Source organism: Hirundo rustica, chromosome 15, assembly GCF_015227805.2.
Source record: "Hirundo rustica isolate bHirRus1 chromosome 15, bHirRus1.pri.v3, whole genome shotgun sequence".
NCBI classification, from domain to species: Eukaryota; Metazoa; Chordata; class Aves; order Passeriformes; family Hirundinidae; genus Hirundo; species Hirundo rustica.
Window position 1 is genome coordinate 12,250,463 of NC_053464.1, and position 20,876 is coordinate 12,271,338.

Below are 20,876 nucleotides of genomic sequence, written 5' to 3' on the forward strand. Positions count from 1 at the left end.
TCGCCTCATCGGGGGAGGGCAAGATCAGGAGAGAAGGGGGGTCCGGGCTGCCCCGGCGTGCGGGGGGATCCCCCCGGAGGGCTGGGGCATGTCCCGGGGTGATGGGCATCGTCCCCGGGGTGACGGGCATCTCTCCGCGGGGTGACGGGCATCGCTCCGCGGGTGAGGGTAGCCGCGCTCGGGGCATCTCCTGGGGTTAAGGGCAGCGCTTTCCCGGCGACGGCATCGCTCTGCGGGTGATGGTGATCGCGCTCGGGGCATCTCCCGCCGGGCATCAGGGACTGCGCTCCGGCCATCACCCCACGGGATCCCGGGGTGCTGCCCGGGCACTCTTGGTGCGCCCTCCCGGGGGTTTTGTTCGTGCTCGGTGCATCGTCCCAGAGTGCTGGGGGACTTGTTCCCTCCCTGCACACCTCGTCCATCCACAACCCCTTTTCCACATCAGCGAGGCCGGGGGTATCCAGGTGTCCCAGGGCATCACCCGCTTCTGCAGCCCTTCCAGAACATGCCTGGTACGCAGCAACCCTCCGGCCGTCAGCGCTGGCCGCTGATCAGGGTACAGCCGGCCCCTACGAAATCGTGTATTTGGGCGCTCTCGTCCCCCAGACACACTGGCTGTAGTAAACCCCTGGAGCCCCTTCCTTCCCCTCGGCTGTGAAATGCCCACGAACACCCCCGACCTGGCGGCACCACTTAAAAAGCACTCGATGTGTTGGGAGGAGGAGGAGGAGGCACCGCGTTGCCGTGCCTTTTCACCGCGGGATGAGTGAGGCACTTCTGCACCGCCCGTGCTCCGGGGAATACCCACCCTCAGCCGTACCTGTCTGGGAGTTCATCCGTATGGAAAACGCGGCCGCTTTCCGGGCTAACACCGGGGCTGTCTCGCAGAGACCATTTAGTCTGTCTAGACAAGTATGATGAAGAGCAGAGTGCCTGGAGCCGTGAGTGATTAGAGCTCGGGTATCTCTGCAGTGCCGCGCTTGTTGCACAGCTCTGATAGATGCTGCTCGCTGCTTTTGGGTCTCTGGTTATAGCAAGTGGCAGTGGGTTGTGGAGGATTATTTCATGTCAGGGCCAGGGAAGGAGAACGCAGCCAGCCCTTCACCACATGTGTGCATGGGAGAAGCATCACAGGCAGTTGAACCGGACCAAAATGAACAGAGAAAACACTGGAAATGGTGAATAAACGAGTGACGAGGGGGAGGAGGGGGAAAAGCACGCACTGCCAGCTTACTTTCTGGAGAAGTTCATGAATGTTTGTGTGACACTTAGAGAGCCTCAAGTAGCAGGCACTGAAAAATAGGGTAGTGCTTTGTACGAGCGTAGAATAAATAAAATCTGTGGAGGAGAATGCTGAAACGAGGAATAATGTTTGTCCTCAGTACGTATTAAAATGAAGCAGAGCGTATTGAGAGAGCAGGCTTTAACATGAAACTAAATCAGGGGCAAAGTAGTAGTGTTCTTAAATACTAAAGAACATAAATAAGAATATTTAAATAAGGACAAAAGGAAGCCTCTGCCTCCATCTTAGGTATTTAATGACCTTTACAAATCTTGTCTTTCACCTTGCAAACCTTTCTTGTGTATTGTTGAGTTGTCCATCTAACTTGTCCAGCAGTCCAAGTTAATTAATGAGGGGCAGATTCCTGGGAGGACCAACTTCCAGGAGTGAGTCCTGCAGCAGGAGCACATCCATCACAGTTCCAATAGGACAGGCAGATTCCCCTCCTGGTAAATGCACGTGAGAATCCCTGAAGGTTTCCACAGCACCAGGAATGACTCTTCTCGAGACCATCTGTTTGTGAGCCACAGACATATTCTAGAGACATGACACACAAATATTATTGGGCTCTGGCAGAGCCCTGCATGAGGCCAGAAAGCTTCATCTGAGTTTATGGGCTGGAACAGGCACGGATCTGACTCGATGCTTTGTGGCCACCTAATGCCAGGTGGACAGAGGATGCCAGAGCTCCATGGGGGTGCAAGCAGAGGGCTGAGCAGTTCCAGGGTGGATTTTCCCTGTGAGCAGAGGGGATTGATTCTGAAAACTGCTGAACATCTGTAAACAGGGTTGGTGTGAGCCCAGGAGCTGTGCCTGCTCAGCAGGGCAGGAGCTGTGTTGAGCTCCTCGAGGAAGGAGCTGGACCAGTGAGAATTTTATTTGGAGCAGAGCTTCTCTGTCAAGAAAAATCTATTTTTATACATGTCAACAAATAAATGGAGAAAATTGCACTCAGGCTGTCATCGGTGCAGTACTGGGAAGCACTGGGAAGGAGAGGCTGATCCTGGAGCAGCAGCAGCAGACACCAAGCACAAATCTCAGCAAAGAGCTATTAAGCAACTGGAGCATGTGTTGATAATTAGTTATCACTCGTTATGTTTGCTCTGGGCTTTTCATTTCTGTTGACTGGCGATGAATTTTCTGCACTATCACAGCTTGTTTACAGTACGGCACCTAACAAAGGTAATTAATCAGTGTTGAGAGACCCTGCTAATGTCCCTCTGACATCCAAAGAGCCGGGTTAAGTCAGTTTGCCTCCAAACACTTCACAAGAAGAGCTGGCAGGGGAAGGGAACAGAGGGAATCTCCTTCTGTGCATCTGCTGAGCCTGTGGGAGAGTCAGAGCTAGAAATTACTTACAAGTGGGCTTATAAAATGAATAACTTTAGAATGACCAGCTTAAAAAAAAACCCCATAATCTCTGCAATGTGTAGGGTCAAATTCTATACAATACCAAATAAATCCATAAAGCACTGAGTGCCTTTTCTGGACCTGGACATGGAATCTCTGCACACAAGACCATCTCAGATGAACTCACAATGTAAGATATTGCCTCAACCTCTGAGGATCACCCTGTTACCGTCAGCCCCAGGCATATCTATCCAAGAAAGCCATGTCAATATATTAGAGAATAAATGACACATCTATGAATTACAAACAGAATAATTCATAGGTAATTTTCAATTACAGAGAATAATTTATACGTGTCTGATTTGCAAAGAGAATTATTTATGAGTAACCTGAATTGCACATGAAGCACATTAACAGGTTACTGTGGGAAAGGGAGTGTACAGACTGCTCAGGAGTCACGTGCTGAGCCCGGATTTTGGGGCGTTTCTTGTGAAAACACTCACCACGAAAATAAAATCTGTCAGATTCCATAGTAAACAGATTTGTGTCATGTGCCCAGTCTGATCCAAAACCTCTGAGTGGTGCTGAAAGCCAGACTCAGGGAGCGTGTTGGAGCTCCTGCCCTGTGGAGCACCACAAGCAGAAAGGCCACAGCTGCGGTCCTACAACATAGCCCCTGGAAAAGGCTGTTTTTCCAGGAGCAGACAAGGAGCCAAGTGCCAAAACATTTGGGTTCTTTGTGCCTCCTCTGCACCGTGTGGAGGTGATGGTGGATGATATGAAATATGCAAATAACAGAGAAAAAGAGGAGGATCTCCATGGACAGGATGAGATTCCCAGCACGGGCTCCATCCCTGCCCCTGGATCCTGCAGGTGCCAGGGCACAGGCACAGATTCCATCCTGCACACAGGGACATTGCTCCTTTGTATCCTGGAATCACTGGGCCTGGAAAAGGCCTCCAAGATCATCAGGTCTAACCTCCATGGAGCCTGCATGGCCCAACACAGGCGCTCCTGGTTTAGGAAAAATTACAGTGTTAGCAAATGGCTGTGAGGTGGAATGACAGAATGTGTATTAGAGGCAGGATGTTTTCCTAATGGTGAAGTAAAAAATGGCACAGGAGGGATGTAGGGAGTGTCTCCACTTGCAGCAGATCTCTACATTATCATTTTGCTTAAAGCATTTTCTTAAGTGCAACTACAAATTATTGGCCTTTTAAACAAAAGGAATTACTTTCTCCTCCCCAGGACTTGCTGGTCAGGTCCTACAGCTTGTCATTTAACAAGGGGCCAAATCAGCTTCCTTAAAGGCAGGGCTTCTCCTTCTGAAACACCTGAAGGGCAGAAGGATGCTTCCACTTCTTCATCCTCACTTTGGCATCTTACAAACTGAGTTGGGAAAGAAACTATCCAAGGCAAAGTGTCATTCCCTCCCGAGGTACTGCCTCAGGGAGTTACACCAGGCACCCTCAGCACAAGAGATAAAAATTACAAAGCCCTGTTGCTCTGCTCCAGTTAATGAAACACTGTACCCAGATATTAGACCAAGACAAATAACATCTACTACGGCTAATGGGGTAGAAGAGCTTCTTTTTTTTCCAACCACTAAAGTTGGTCCCTAACATTTTTCTGAAGAATTAATTTTCCCCAGTGAAGTATTTTAGCAAAGTTTACTAAAGAGAAGTAATTGTCTTGGATTTGGAGAGTGTAATGGGTTGCTTCTGTTCTATTGGAAGCTGAGCCAGACCCTCCAGGAGAAGGAGGCACACGTCATCCCAGACTGAATTCCTGCAAATGCATTCCTGTGCCCAAGCTTTTGAACCACTAAAGCGTCGTCATGGGCACCCTTGGGCACGGGGAACATCACAAAACACCCATGGTCACAGCAGGGAATGTCTGGAGCTGGGTGAATGTCCCCTTTTAGGAAGTCTAGGGAAACAATGTCTATCCCAGAGCTTTGGGCTTACACTATATTCCATGAGAGACCCTGGGGGGAACACTTACCACAAGACTGTGCACTCATTGTATTTGCTGTCACATACATCCACCCTTTGCTGCTTCCCATTTAGCAGAGAAAAATCCATTCATTTTCTAACCAGCTCCTCCTCCCCAGACCGACACTCCAGCTATTGCCCAAAACGTTAATGAAGGCGGCTCATGCTTCCAGAAGTTTTTAAATTCCACTCCTTTAACATGATCAGTCTCAACCACATCAGCCTCAACCTGGACCAAGTGCAAAGTCTCTTTCTGGACTTGCATTTGACAGGCAGCAGCTGACAGCATCACATCCTCGGGGAGCTGAATATCGCTGAGAGTTTCCCAGTGAAAGTTCTGCAATCACCAGGAAAAGGATGTTTGTAGTTAAAGGTTGTGCAGAACAAGTGAAATCTTGTCCATTAGGAAAATGCCGGTCTTCACCCTAATCCAAGGCAAAACTCCTGGTGACCTGCTGGGGTCAGACTCTCACTTTGTCCTCCCAAATCTGGAAGCAAGTCAGAAGTGTAGAGATTTGGGTCACCAAGAGCAGAGAAACCTCACACAAACTCTTGCTGCTCCCTGTAAAAAACAGCTGAAGAAATCTGGACAATTTTGAGCAGTAAGAAGAGCTGAGAAAATATCACAGGTTTGGTTTTTTTTTTTTCCTTCCCTAAACTTCCACTGGATTAGGGCCCTTGTACCTTGTACACTTCAGATCCCCCCGTGCCACCTGCTGTCAGCCTTTAATGCAAGTGAAATACAAAGCTTGCAAAAATGAAAGAAAGCTTTTCCACTCCCTCTCCAAGCTACACACCCTTAGAGACAAAAAAGATCACACTAAATGAGTCCTTTTAAGGACTACCAATACATACACAGCTCTTCCCAAGGGTTAGATGAGAAGGAATGCAGTGTTAATTTTAATGGGCTGCCACTTTCCCTCTTACAGTGCAAACCACCTCTGCATAGCTGAGGAGAGGCTTTGCCTCATTTTGGTACTACTTTTTTTAAATACTGAATTTTCTTAATCATATTGCTGTCCTCAGGGGGCACTGAATGCCACTTACCTGGCAGAACTAGGCTGCAGACCTACTTAAATTATAGACTTAACCTGTTCCTCCTTAAAGTATATCTATATCTATTTTTTTTTTTTTTCTTCTTTTTTTCTGTGATTGAATGAGCCGTGATGGTCAGCAGCTGATGCATTTGGTGTCCACCCAGAAAGCTTTTCTGGCTCCTTTTAAGTCACCATGAAATTGCCTAGAAGAAGGTATCACTTATTCCTAGAAGCCCTGGGCTTTTGTGCATAAATCCCCTGAATTTCTCATTCTGCCATGAACAGGTGGAGCACTTTACCTGTGGCAGGCAAAAAGCCCAAAGCACTGCTCCAAAATGCTCCAGTTCTGCTTGGCATGGTCTCCATACACAAGGAAAAATCCAGACACAGGTTAGTCACGGAGGCTGGGCTTTGTCTCCCCTTTTTCTTGCTCTCCCAAGGTGTTCATCCCAAGTGCATGACCTGCAGTGGGAAATAGGTGCCTGACTCGGAAAGGACCTTGGAGAGGATATTTCCAGGATGCTCCAAATTAGTTTCTTTGTGCTGCAGGCTTTCATTTGCTCTTTATTTACCGCTTGACATCATCCCCAGCGTTGCTGATGCTAACAGAGTGTGACACGGAGCTGCTCACGGAGGGACGCGATGGCAACGGGCCCGAGCGTGTCCTGCTAGAGGGGCACCAGCCTGGCACAGCACGGCCACCTTGGCTGGGCAAAGCTCCCCGGATCCTGCAGACCGGGAGCCAGCAGTACCCTGGGATAACACCCAAGATTAAAAAGTGCTAGAGGAATTTGTCACCAGAGAACAGCTGCTTTCACTGGTGTGGGGTAGGTCAGAAGTTTAGGCTTCTGATCAACAGATAGAGACCAGTATCAGTCTCTTTGTTCCTAACATGGAGCTATTCCAAGGAGAGTGGTTTATCCCAGGCAGACAGGAGAATCACATTTCCACATCCTACAAGGTCCAGTGCAAACAGTTGCACAACACTCAGAGGTATTTCCCATCTTATTGGGGCTTCAGGGTAGAGCACCAAAAAACCCCCAAACCAGCCAAGCCACCTGGCTTACTCCAGACACCTGGCAGCATTTTGGGGCCGCGCATTCTCCAGCACCATCTCCTGGCACAGTGACACTCACGGGGACGTGGAGAACCCTGTCACAGGCACTCCCACGTGGAGGGGACCGGGGCTGCGGGCCAGCACGGTGTGCGGCGTTTGTAGGATCCCACCAAGCCCTACAGCCGAGATATTGGCGCTCACTGTGAGGATTCTTATTGTCTTTTCTTTGTGTTAGAGCCGGGATTAATGCACGGGACGCTGTTCTCTTGTTCGGACTCAGATGTTTATTAATTCTTACCTAAAGTACAGTCTCACAAGTTGTGAGTTCTAGCTAACGAGGTAGAAATGGCGAAATGGATGCCTCTAGCTCTTTCCAAGGTCTTTTTAAGTGCTAATCACCAAATAGCAAGATGACACCTATATTATTTATACTTTTGACCCAATAATTGACCACTTGAAGTCCAAAATGCGGACTTTATTAACCAATTACAGAAAACCACCCAAACCCGTGAAGAAGGAGGAAAGTGAAGAGGAAGGATTTAGACAACCCCTCAAATCCTCCATATTGCTCCATATATATATACACCAAAGTCTCAAAATCCAAGTTTCCAGAATGTCAACACCTCCCCCTCTTGCTTGAGCCACTTGTCATTGCGCATTGCCACTCCTTAGAGTGGTGGGGAGAAACATCCTTGACCAAACACTGATCTTTTCTCGTACAGTTAAATTTGGCACGGGAAAAAAAAAAAAAATCTCAAAATCCGAGTTTCCAACAACATACCGCTGGGAGGGCCGAGCGTGAGGGGGTGTCCTGTCGCGGGCTGGGCCGGGAGTGACGGCTGTGTCCCCTCCGCAGGCGGCGCCCCGCCATGCTGCAGTGCAGACACGCGCAGGAGTTCAGCTTCGGGCCCCGCGCGCTGAAGGACGCGCTCATCTCCACCGACCCCGCGCTGCAGGAGCTCTACGCCAAGGCCTTCTCCAGGGCGGAGAAGCTGTTCCTGTCCGAGGCCTACAACCCCCAGCGCACGCTGTTCTGCACGCTGCTCATCCGCACGGCCTTCGACTGGCTGCTCAGCCACCCCGATGCCCCCGAGGACTTCGAGACCTTCTACCACGCCATGCTGAGGAGGAAGCAGAACTTCTGTCGAAAGCACATTTACCTGCAGCCGATAGGTAACGGGGGGGATCGTCCCTGGGCTGCCTGGGTGGTGTCGGGTGCTGCCAACGCCCTCCTCTAAGGACTCTCCTCCAAATGCAATGGCCATAGCAAAGACAAGAGTAACAGCAAGGCTCTGATGTGCCCCCAGTCCAGAGTCACGAGCCGTGGCGGTAGACCTGCCATATAAATGGTATGTGTGCCCCTGGGTGAGGCTCGCTATGAATTTATGTGCATATGTATATCAAAGGATGAAACAATGCTGGAAAAACCAGCACTTCTGGAGGTCTGTCTCTGATGGTTCATTAAACACAGCCACCCGTTCCCACGTTAATCATCCTGCGCAGCTTAAACAGGAGCCGACCTTCCAGCACATCTGCTCTGCTAATGAGAGCACACTAAACCTCTCAGGAAGAGCTCCCTCCTCTCCTCTCTACCCACAACCATCCAGAGGTGTCCAGCGCATCCCAGAGTAAACAACTAACTCCAGGATGATGCATCCTGCCCCCTCCCCAGCTGCTGCAGCCAGTGCCACAAAACCCCCTCAGACCCCAATGTTCACCCTGGCTTTAAGGGACTGCTAACAGAGCCTCTCTCCTCAGATTTGATTGAAGGGCCCGCCGGGCTCTCGCTGCTGGATTCCCTCCAGAGCTGTGTGGAGTCTTTCTTCCTGGGTCTGCGTGTGAAGTGCCTTCCCTCCATCCCCGTCTCCTCCATCCACTGCTGCTTCCGCCACAGCCGCGACTCGGACAGGGTGCAGCTCCACGCAGGTGAGGAGGGGCCCGGCAGCAGGGAGCCCACAGGGACAGCAGCCTGGCACATGGCACGAGTTCTCCCTCAGGAAATGCCTGACACAGCCCTTCATGGCCTGAGCTGGGAGGGGATGAGGAAGGGAGTGAAAAGGGAGAAATCCTGTTCCCATGGAAAGCCCAGAGCTTTGAGGCTGGAAACAGGAATAAAAAACAAAGCGACTTCCATCATATTTTCCTCTGCTGTTTGTATTTTTCAGTGCTGTTACGTTTAGGTCCAGCAAAGTGATCAGATCAGCTCTGCGGGAAGGCTCTGTTGATTTGGTGCAGTCCAAACTCTCCCATCCCCTGTCCAGAGCCAAAGTAAATTATTGGCCTGGGTGGTGCAGGGGGGAAACTCACAGGCCTTTCATGATAGGAAATTAGGGTTCAAGTGTCACACAGTTCCCCAAGAGACTGGGTTTGCCAGCTGCCAAACTCGCACTGCACAAACATCCACCTGGAATGAGATGTTTGCAGGTACCACAGGCAGCACAGGCTCAGCACAGAGCCAGCACTGCAGCCCTGGGGCTGTTCCAGCTCAGTTCTGAAATGCCTGCAGGGAAATCCTGCTCCCAGGTGCTCATTTCCATGGGTTAGTACTGAATTCACCAGCATCTCTCCTTTGCTTTACCTCTGTGCTCTACTTCCAGAGTCAAGTCTTCTCTGATTTGAGGGACGGGCTACAGCCATGGCTCCCAACCTGAGATGCTGAATCCAGCAGCTCTGCCTTCCTGTGGGCTTGGATTACATCCTCCTCCCCATCAGCGGCAGAAATCCAGGGATTCTTCATTTAAATGAGCATCTCTCTTGTATTTGTCCAGATGGGATCCTGAATTTCCTGAAGAACAACAAGCCCATGGATGCCCTGTGTGTCCTTGGACTTACCCTGCTGGACCTTTACCCATGTGAGACCTGGAGCTTCACATTCAGCAAATTCCTGCCAGGACAAGGTGGGATTGGTGTCCCATGGTGATTTAGCACAGTGTGTGAGTAAGGCAGTACTGTACCAAAAAGCCCTTCCCTGTGAGACTGGAACAGCCAAACCTTATCCTTAACATGGCAAGAGGAGCTAGGTTTTCCCAGTGTGAAATTAGGGGGATCAGAGCTCCTGATCCAGAGGTAACTGAGGTGGTACAAACCTTTTGTGGAGTGGGTCTCATCACACCCTGTGTGCTCAGCTGGACCGTGCTCCACAGCTGTATTTTCACACTGCCTAAGGTGAGATGCCTGACTTGTGCTCCCGTCTCTTCACAGAAGTGGGAGTCTGCAGCTTTGCCAGGTTTTCTGGGGATTTCCCCCAGGCTGGCTGTAGCAGCTTGAACCCACCCACGCAGAAGGAGGAGCCGTGTGAAGGCAGCAAGGAGGGCAGAGACCGCACCTTGCAGCTCAGTGCCCAGGAGATGGTGCAGTGCTGTAAGGTAGGAACCGCAGCCTCATGCACCCCTTTCTTCCTGTGTAGGGTTAAATATTTCAGGCCAGGGCCTCATCCCTGCCTCAGCCCAGTGGAGCAGCCATGAGATTGCTCCCAGAAGCACAGGCAATCACAGCTAAGCGCACACTGAATTCAGACAAAAGGAGTTTGCATTTTAGAGCGCTGCATGGACAACTCCTGCTCCCCTCACCACTGCAGCAAATGACAACATCAGCTATGGGGATGCTACAGGACCTGCCTCAGAATCACAGAATGGCTTGGGTTGGAAGGGACCTTAAAGACCACCTTGTCCCAAACCCCGACCATGGGCAGGGACACCTTCCACTAAACCAGGCTGTGCCATGGAGTGGCACTGGAACAACCCTGCCCAGCTCCCAGGCTCATGCTTAGGTAATCCTGAGTATTTTTCTTGTCAGGCACAGATCAGCAGGGCTGATACAGCGTGTGGGGGTTAATCAGAACCCCTGGTGGAGCTGTGTGTAACTAACAGGCTGCAAAGGGTGACTCTGTCCTCCTCAGACACAGGTATCCCTAAGGGGAGGGGTCCCTGTGCCACACCTGTTCCATGGATTGACAGGGACAACACCTCCGCCACGTTTGCACATTTATTGTGCGTATTGATATGCAGATGCCCTCAAACCCCCTCACATCCTCTTCATGAGGGCTGTCCTCCCTCATCCCAACATCTGCCATATTCCAGCTCTGCTTCCAGCGCTCCTCCCAAAGCTGGCACACACAGAGCAGCCTCACCAGCACCTTCGAAGCCATTTCCCTTTGCTCCCGTGGTACTTGCCCAAGATTTCCTAGTTTGAGGTCTCTTCCTGTAATAATTTTAAATGATATTAAGTTACAACAAGAGGAGGAGAGGAATCCTCCATCCTCAGCCTTTCCACAGTCGCCAGTTCCCAAGGCAGTCATGCCTGGCCAGCTGACTCCAGCTCAGCGTTTTTGCTTTGGCACAAGCGCCAGCGGAGTCTGTTCTGGAAGGACCCAGATCTGTAATTGCCAACAGCTTCTCGCACATTTCTCACACAGGCTGTGCTGCTCTTTTCAGGCCCCAGTGGGACCGCTTCTTCCTCCTTAAAAACACCCTAAAACAACAACAAAACCTCCAAACACCACACTGTCCCTGGGGAAGAGCCCCCAACACGCTGCCTGCAGGGCTCCCCACATCTGCCTCACCCACACCCACCCCTCCCTCTCCACAACTCAAACAGGGAGCTGGGAAGAGGCAGCCAGGCTCTCCTATCCCCTTGGGAAAGCCTGGGCTGGAGGAGTGCAGGGCTGAGCAGGGAGCTGGGAGGAGGCAGCCAGGCTCTCCTATCGCCTTGGGAAAGCCTGGGCTGGAGGAGTGCAGGGCTGAGCAGGGAGCAGGGAAGAGGCAGCCAGGCTCTCCTATCCCCTCGGGAAAGCCTGGGCTGGAGGAGTGCAGGGCTGAGCAGGGAGCTGGGAAGAGGCAGCCAGGCTCTCCTCTCCCCTTGGGAAAGCCTGGGCTGGAGGAGTGCAGGGCTGAGCAGGGAAGAGGCAGCCAGGCTCTCCTATCGCCTCGGGAAAGCCTGGGCTGGAGGAGTGCAGGGCTGAACAGGGAGCTGGGAAGAGGCAGCCAGGCTCTCCTATCCCCCGGGAAAGCCTGGGCTGGAGGAGTGCAGGGCTGAGCAGGGCAGGTGCAGCAGCAGAGGAGGAAGAGGAGGGGAATGACCGCGCACCGCTGTGATCTTTGCTTCCCTGAAAGGTGACCTGCCACGAGATCTGCCAGCTGATGGGGCTGGGGACGTGCCGCTGGCTGCAGTGCATCATGCAGGGAGCGCTGAGCCTGGACGAGGCGCTGCTGCGGCCCCTGGAGCCCTGCCCCATCTGCCTGCGGAAGCTGCAGCACGTCGTGGGCTTCAAACTCATCGAGCGCTACAGGGTGAGCCGCAATCCCCCGGCCCCTCCTGCAGCAGGGACGGGGCGTGGATCAGCCCCAGCTCTGAAGGTGCTGCGGCAGCGTGGTGGGAGCAGATTTTAGGAGATTTCAGGAGCCGTCAGTGCGAGGGGCTGAGGCAGCAGCTCACACCTCAACACGGGGCGGGGTTCTGCACAGGCTCTGACCAACAAAGCACTTTGCACAAGCTCCAGGGCTTGTGGCTCTTCCCAAGGGACGCTGCCGCAGTCCAGCCGCACTTTTCTACTCCCAAACACGAGGTGGGGAAGGCAGATCGCGAGCAGGAGCGGCGGTGAGTGCAGGGGTTCCCACAGCTTCGCCCTTTCCTGTGCCACCCTGGAATTCTGCCTCGGGAACAGGAAGGAAACATGATGTGTGTACCTCGCTGCAGCTCCTCCGTTTAAATTTATGAGAAAGGACCCCAAATTATTACCCCCAATAAGTGGAGGGTCCCAGACTAATTTTTTTCTCTTGTCTCCCACCCAGACCACTGCGAACACAGCATTTAGACAGATCAGGAACAGTGCTAACACACCATTAGCTCTTGAAAGGGTTTTCTACATCTGCTGTCTAAAAAGGAGGATTCAGTAGCCAAGTGGTTGTTGGGACAGAAATAATGTCCCCATTCTCACTCAGCACCCATCTTCTCCCTGGCTGTGATTCCTGTCTGACACACATCATGTTCAGAGGCAGGATTTTCCAGGGCTGCCTATTTTAAAGTCTGTGGGTTGTATTTGTAACAAGATACGAGCAGAATGAGAAAGGAGATGCCTCTGGTTTCATTCAGCGTGGAACCAGCGTGGAATCAGATCCACAGAAGCATGGCAAAGAGTGCGAGGAAACACATTTTTTTGTGGTGCTGCCAGACCCTTCTCTGACTCTCTGGCTCTCTTGGTTCCTACTTCTGTGTAAGAGGTGTCTAAATTGCCCAAACCACCAGAAGGATAAATTCTGCTTTATTTAAACCCTCCAGCCTGTCAGCATCCAGTCCAGCCAGTGCTTTCTAAAAGAGAACTGCCACCTGCACTAATCTTCTCTAGAAGCATTTTTGCCTTTACACCTGCAGCAAATACTGTGACTGGCTCAGCATCCTCTGCTGACAGGGAACACAAACCTGAAGGAAGGATGCACTTGCCAAATGTCACATCTGCTTCCTCCAGAAGGCAAAGCTCTACTACATTCAGTACAAGCTGGTGTAGGAGAGCTGTGATAATCTCTCTAAGAGGCTTTGCCATGCTGTTGAGAGGAGACATAAATGCCAGAGATGAATTAAATAGTTAAGGAACCTGACAGAAGAGAGCAGAAAGCATTTCGAGACAATAACAGAGAGCAAAGTTAACTTGCCAAGCACGTTAAGTCTGAAGTCCCATTTCCTCTTGGAAAACTATCACAGATCCCCACCTGCCACAAAACAGCTTCAGACACTCATAATAACCACAGGCAATGCCAGCACCCAGCTGTGCCTCGGCAGCCACAGGTAACACCGCTCAGATCTGAGACATGGCTTGGGGCAGAGGAGCACGTGGGGCAGGAAACCAGTCCCTGTGCAGCAGAAAGAGCCCCTCAAGTAACCCATCTGAGCCGCACTCAGAGCCACACTGCATTTTCTATCCCATCTGCTTATTCCAGCATGAGTCATCTTGCAAACGGAAAGCGAGTTAATTGTCCTGGTGTTTCCCCACCACAATCAACATTTCCACATTTCCACCTGCTGCTTGTGCAGCATCCCAGGCTGGCCTCGTGTGGTGGCTGGATGAGTTTGCAGCGGCCACACACACACACAGACAGCAGGTCTCAGTGACATCACTGGGGTGCACATCCACTTCAGCTGCTCTTGCCTGCAGGTAAACAAAACCCACACAGAGCTCATCCCTTCCTGGTTAAACAGCAGGAGAGGCTGCAGCCCTTCAAACCCACCCAAAGTTCAAATGAACAAGCCACCCAAAGGATGAGAGAGACTGAAGAGATTCAGGTAGTGATCCTGAGTCGAGCATCCCCTTTTTTTGCCCCGAGTAACCCAAATGCACAGTTGGAAAATCCACATCTCCAGAGCCTGCTTTCTTCTTGGGAACTGGGCTAAGTAGCAATTGGCATTCCTTCCCAGATTCACTGTTCTTGGGAATTTAGAGCCATTACAAAATCATGGGCTGCCTGCGGCTTTGCAGCAGCTTTGCTGTCCCTTCACCAGCCCAGCTCCCACTGCAGCTCCTGCACCGCCTTTGCTGGATGAACCCAGAGGGAGGGAAGGGCCACTGGAGGTGGGACGAGGCAGGAGAAAAGTTGTCCCTTTGCAGTTTCTCTTGCCCCAGAGGGAGGGGGCAGGGTGGATTAGCTAAGCTGAAAGAGTCCATTTTATTCCTGTACGAGGTTCTTCCCCGAGGCTCCACGCTCAGACTGAAAGGAGAAGCGGGGCCGATTTCTCCCACCCACTCAATTTGAGCTCTTTATCCTTTCTGTCACTTGCCTGAAGAGAGAGCAATAGAGGAGGGAAGGGGGAGGCAGCAGCGGGGGGCTGTGAGAGAAGGGAGCTCCACAGGGCTGGGAATCTCCTGCCTGCTCCTCAAACACTGCCGCTCCCCCTGAGCTGAGCTCTGTGCCTGGCACACCATGGGGACAGCCCAGGCTAATCCTGTCACAGTTGAGCAGCTGGGGGCTTTGCAAATGGATCAGAAAGAAAAGGTGAAGAAACAGGCCGCAGGAGTGTGAAAAACTCAGAAACACACAAAAAACCCCAACACTGGAAACAAGGCAGACGAGATCACCTTCCACCCAGGGATGACTGGAGTACTGCAGTTCACTCCCTAAAGCATAAGGAACAAATGTGCCAGGAGCAACCTGCTATATGCCTCATTGTGGCATTTAATATTTAAAAGGGAAATTGTCTCAGACATTTTCCTTTCTTTAATTCTTTCCTAGAGCCAGCCTTCCCACTTGTTCAGTTCAGGGAGGGGAAGAGCTATTCTTGGGAATAAATCACGCGCTGCCACAGGCATTAGCAGGATGATGAAACACAATTCTTCACCTCCATCTCAGGTGTTTTCATAATGACACAGTTTCCTCTGGAGAGGCGTTGGTTTGCCTCTCCTGGAGACCACATTCACACAGCAGGGAGTGATCTGGTGCAGTTTTCTCCTAGCACCTTCAGTAACAGGGCAGATAAAGCCCACATCTGACTGAAGGCAGCTCTGCCACAGTCCAAGAGAGCGGGACAAGAGAAAGCCCCAGCTTTGCAGGGTCACCAGGAGCTGTCTGAAGCCATTGTCCGGCAGAGAGGACGGTGGCAGCTGCAGCTGAGCCACCCAAGATAAACAGGTTTACCTGGGCAAGGTCTAACTGGCGTGTCTCATCCTCCACAAGGAAACCTTTCTCCTCTCACCACAGAAGCTCTACGCTTGGACACAGACCGTGCTGTCCACGTGGCCAAGGCAGGAGTCAGCGGAGCTGTCAGCCTCAGAGGACATCCTCCCGTTCAGCTCCGACTCGGGGATGTGCTGCGAGAACGACTCGGAGGCCGTGACCTCGCTGTCCGAGCCGCTGAGCCCCGACACCTGCAGCCAGGGCCCGTCCCTGGGGCCGGAGCTGGAGCAGGACGAGCAGCCCAGCTCGCTGCCCGGGGCACAGAGCCAGCCCCGCCTCCCCGGGCACACCAAGGCCACCGACACCATCAGGGATTACGAGCTGTGGCTGGAGACGTGCATCGCTGCCCTGGAGAGGAACGTGTCTGAGGAGGAACTGGCGCAGGTGGACAGGAGCGTGGACGCCCTGGCTAAGTGGGAAATGTTTACGGGCCAGCTGCCCGCCGTGAGGAAGGACCTGCCCTTTGCTAGGGACAGCACCGGGCTACGCAAAGTTCTCGGAGACAAATTTTCCTCCTTGCGGAGGAAGCTGAGTTCCAGAAAACTGTCCAAAGGGGAATCATCCCCTCATCGCTGGCGGTGGGAGGACAATTAGCTGGGGCTGCCTTGTCACTGCCCGGCTTCCAGCCGTCCTCACCCCAAGCTGTTGTTGTCTCAGAGGAACAGCAGCTCCCCCCAGGAATAAAAGGTGTTTTGTTTTCTGAGATCGCTAACACAGTTTTGATGTGATTAGTCCTTCTCTAAGGGTTTTTCCTGTGCTGGTCTAAATGACACCACCACTCCACACTCACCTCAGGTCCCACGTAGGTGCTTTTATTTTCTTGGTCCGAAGGTGGTCAGGAAGAGGTCAGCCAGGTCCCCACTAAAGGCTGAACATGCTCACACAGGAGCTTGGGCCATCTGAACAAAGAGAAGCAAATTAAACCAGGGCAGCTCCCCCACACAGGGAGCTCTTCTCTGCTTAGCACGACAGTCCCAGGCACAGATGAGATTTCTCACTCTCCTCTCCTCTCCTCTCCTCTCCTCTCCTCTCCTCTCCTCTCACAAACACTCAGAGTGCTCCACTCGCTGCCCCAGCAGCTGCTGTTGTGCTGAGCACAGGAGCACAATCCAGGCTGATGGACTCTCATTATGAGGTGGGGGAGATGGAGACGGGCACAGAGTAAAGCAAAGATCCCTCAGCTGCCCCGAAAAGCAGTGTTAGTCTGACAATCATCTCTTGGCAGCCCCTCAAGAGGATCTCCAGAGCTGCCTCAGTTCAAACAAAGCCAGGCTTGGAGCGTGAGCTGGAACTACTCACATCCTCTCTAGGTTGGCACAGGAGAGGAAACCTTTGGAAACACTGACAGACTCATTGATTATGAATGTAAAAGGGGCAACCTCACGTGCATTCCTCCTTCTGCCTTGGGAAGTCCCCACCCTGGCCCTCTTCCCTGCTCCCTAAGGCACCCGCTGAGCTGGAGCGGGCGCTGTGCCCGCACCCGGAGCAGCGGAGCCTCCATTCCCATGGCCAGGGCACGCTGCTCCGCTCTGCTCCTCCTGGATATTTATAGCCACAGCTCGAGAGGCCGATGGGCTCTTTGCTCCTGCCAGGGGAAGGCTGTCCTCTCTCCATCCCCTGCTCCCGCAGCTCACGGCAACGTGGCTGAGCTCCAGATTTCTCCAGCCTAAAAATACCAGCAGGTAGGATCAGATTCAGCGCAGCTGGGAGAGAAGGGAGAGGATGTTTCCCTCCGAGGAGGCTGCTCCGGATCTCCTGCCCTGTGCGCTTTGAGGCCCCCGCCCCATCAGTGCGGTTCTGGAGCAGGATGCGAGAGGACAACTGGAAGACACCGGAAAAACGCCGGAGATTTACGCACGCAGGTGAGTAGCAAAGATGGTCTTGCAGTAAATTCAGCTGGATTCTGGAAACACAAGCATTTCACATCCGCATGATTCATACCGGGAGGGAAGGGGAGTTTGGCTTCGGCACTGATGACGGCAATTCCTGGAAAAGTTTTTCCAGGCTGAGCGCCTGGAGCGGGGCAGCAGAGCCGCGGCTGCCGCCCTCTCCCGGCAGCCACAAGGGTGACCCGCGGAGGTTCCGCAGCCAGGACATTCCTCCAGCAGCAGAAACCTTCCAAACAAACCCTGCTTGAATTACAAACCCGAGCCCTGCCCGCGAACCCGCTCCGTCGTTGCCTGAACGCGTTCACTATTTTAAGCTGGAGATTACTCTCTGTCCAGCCTTGTTTGCTCTTCCTTGATTCCGTACCGGGTTAATAAACTGGACTTTAGAAACTTTCCGGGAGAGGCTCAGGATGACAATCCTGCCTACGGGAACAGGGGCAGCTTTCCATCAGAAAATCCCAGAGACACCAGAGGAGTGGGGTGGCGCAGAGGGCTGGCAGAAGTCACAGGTGGGAGACTCCAGGTGACACTCAGTTAACGTCAGTGCTGCTGGCTGCGAGAGCAGCAGTTTCTGCTGGAGAGCTCCTGTGACCTCACACTGGGTATTTTTGACAGCACCACTTACCTGCTCAGCTTGTCCACGAGTGCTCCGGGTCAGGCAGGAAAGAGATGGCAGCTCAGAGCTTCAGCTGGGCAGCTCAGCAGGCAGGAGGCAGCTCGGCAGCAAGTGGCTGCAAACACTTGGGATCCCTTCAGCAGCTGGAGGAGAGGGTCCCTGCCATATTCCACTGCCATATTCCACTGCAGGCTGTGCTCATGGGAAGACATTCCTGTGGAGGGGCTCCTCCTCTCGCCAGCAAAGGTTTCCAGCGCTGCAGCAGCGCGTCAAGCACAGGGTCTGTGAGCTGCACTCCTCCCCAGCCTGCACAGCCCACACCACTGACAGGACTGCAGGCAGCCTGGGCACAGAGGAACAAGAGCACTGGCCAAGGTGACACCGAAAATGAAGGTTATAACCACAACTAAAGCACAGAGGCATAGTTCCTTCTCCTCTCTGCGTGTTCCAGAGTTGCAGGGGGCCAGAGCACAGCTGACACAGGAATAAGTAGTAGGCCAAATTGAAAGTAAGCCCCTAAATAAGATTACCTGCATTTTAAGCAGCAGGTTCCTGGGGTGATCCTTCTACTTGGAAAGGTGTGGGAACATAACTTGCAGCTAATAAGCTGCTGAGTAAGCTGTGAAACAGAAATACAGATGAGATAATTAGGAGTCACTTGAGAAGGTCAAGCTGTGGATCAACCACCAGCAAGGAGGAGGAGGAGGAGGAGGAGGAGGGTGCTCTCTATATAAATCCAACACGCAGAAGTCACTTGCAATGCAGCAGCCAAGGTTGGGTTTGGTTACAGAGGGTCAGGAACAGTTCCTGTGTGTGGCAGGACACCTGGGTGCCCCCAGTGCAGCACCTCAGCCACAGCCTGGAGAGCCTTTGGCAGGAGACGGGCAGGGGAGGGAAGGGGGCACTCAGGGGAAGGGACGCAGTGCCAGCAGCCTGCCCAGGCTCCCTGGGCACAGCAGGGCTCCATCCTGGAGGGCACTGCCCGTGTTCCTCTGCCTCATGGTGACAGGCAGACGATGAATCCTGCACGTGACCCACCTTCAGGAGATCCCCCAGCAGAACCAGCACCTCCCTCCTGCAGCTGCTGTTGGCTTCCAGGTAAGAACCCCTAAAGCACAAAGCAGATCCAGGTTTGACTCCTCTGGCTCAGAGCATCTCCCAAACCACACCATCCTGTGGCTACCTGGAGCACCCTGCACCACCAAAGCAGCTCACTCACACCCTGCCTGCCCCAAGCTCAAGGACACTTGTTTTGAAGCAACTTCTAAAGTCTAATCCTGAACATAGTAAAAACCAGTCTTTTAATAGCTTTACGAGCTCATAAAGACAAATACCTTCTCCCAAGAATAAGCAGGCAGAACATTCCACTCCTGCTCTGAAAACAAGGACTTGCTGTAGCTGAAGGAAAAGGGAGAAAAAGCAACTGCCCAGAGGAAAAAAAAGAACAAAACAACAAAAATTTCGATTTCCTTTACTAGTTTGGAGTATGATTGTCCACAACAGCTGACAAGGGTGGGAGAGGAAAAAGCAGCACCTTCCTCAGGCACTTCATTAGCCTGATGCAGCACTCTGTGATTTAACACAATGGCTGTGAATGCCTCTCTCCCCTAGAAATGGTATTTCTCACTGAAGTCTGCTTCTGCTGTGCAAAATCGAGGCTTTAAGGGAAAGCTACTTTTGGTAAAAATCCCTGAACACTTGTCCTAATTAACCCTTCCTGCCTTAACACCACGCAGCTTCCCAAGATGCCAGTCAGTCCTGGGAAGAGTGGCAAGAAACCTGGGATTAGTAACTGAGTAAACTTCCTCCCAGGTCTGTAAGGATAATGAGATACCAGGCTGGAGCTAGAAGCCACAAGGATTTATTTAATTGCTCTCCTCAAAGAGTTCAAATGAATCCTTTAATATCACTATAACCACCCCAAACCTCACACCTTGTACACCTGAGCAAAAATACAAGCTATACTTTGCATTTTGGAGCAGCCTGTCCCTGGGGAAACAGACATGTTTTCCCTTTTATCTTCAGAGCCGGATTACTGAAACTGCAGAAGATACACTCTGGTTCTGAAGAGGGAGTTGTGCTGCTCCTGGGAAGGTAATTCCAAGCTAATATATGGAGTTTAAGCCCTCCCTGGGGCACAAGCCCTCACTGGCACTGAACAGACAAACACACCTGCAGAACCAACTGCTGCAGCTCTGCTCTTAGGGAGCAACATCTGTGCAGCTGAGTTAGGAGAGGGGCACACCACAGAACACCTGGGCCCCAAAAGGGCCACTTCGCTCCTCAGAGCTCACCAAAGAGAGCCCCTGGAGCTGCTGCTGAGAGCTTTTCAGATTAAAGTGATCACCCCTGGGCACCTTCTACTAGGGCATAGTGAATTTGTAACTGCTGTTCAGCAGAGATGCTGAACACTGGCAATACATCTCACCTGAAAGAGCCCAGCAACTCCAGGGACAAATTCAGCCATTCCCAAAGACCTAAAGCAGCTCAAGTGCAGCAGTTTCAATTGTTAGCAGAAAGGACCAAAAATGCTCCATGAAATGCTTCAAGTTGTGCACTGCCAGTGGAATTGACTCGGCACTGACAGTTTACACAAGAAACAATCAAGACTTGCCACAAAAATCTGCCAGATGTGAGCTTTCAAAGTGAGGGAATTGAGGAAAGGTTAATGGCATTCCCAAGGGCTGGAGCCTGAGTGCTGGCAGCACAGGTTGTCACAGGATGTGACAGGGACACTGTGACCATCCAAAGGCTCTGCTGTGTGACAGGGACACTGGGACCATCCACAGGTTGTCACAGGATGTGACAGGGACACTGGGACCATCCACAGGTTCTGCTGTGTGACAGGGACACTGGGACCATCCACAGGTTCTGCTGTGTGACAGGGACACTGGGACCATCCACAGGTTGTCACAGGATGTGACAGGAACACTGGGACCATCCACAGGTTCTGCTGTGTGACAGGGACACTGGGACCATCCACAGGTTCTG

At 52.2% G+C, this 20,876-nt stretch overlaps 1 protein-coding gene across 1 annotated transcript; it reads left to right on the forward strand.

Annotated features, from left to right (window-relative positions):
- The first annotated feature begins 7,589 nt into the window (after positions 1-7,589).
- AMZ1 (archaelysin family metallopeptidase 1) lies at positions 7,590-16,053 on the forward strand. The gene is made up of 6 exons (XM_040079154.1): positions 7,590-7,893; positions 8,479-8,646; positions 9,489-9,617; positions 9,922-10,085; positions 11,832-12,008; positions 15,405-16,053. The coding sequence occupies exons 1-6, from the start codon at positions 7,590-7,592 to the stop codon at positions 15,972-15,974; spliced, it is 1,512 nt and encodes a 503-aa protein (XP_039935088.1). The 3' UTR covers positions 15,975-16,053.
- Positions 16,054-20,876: the final 4,823 nt, after the last annotated feature.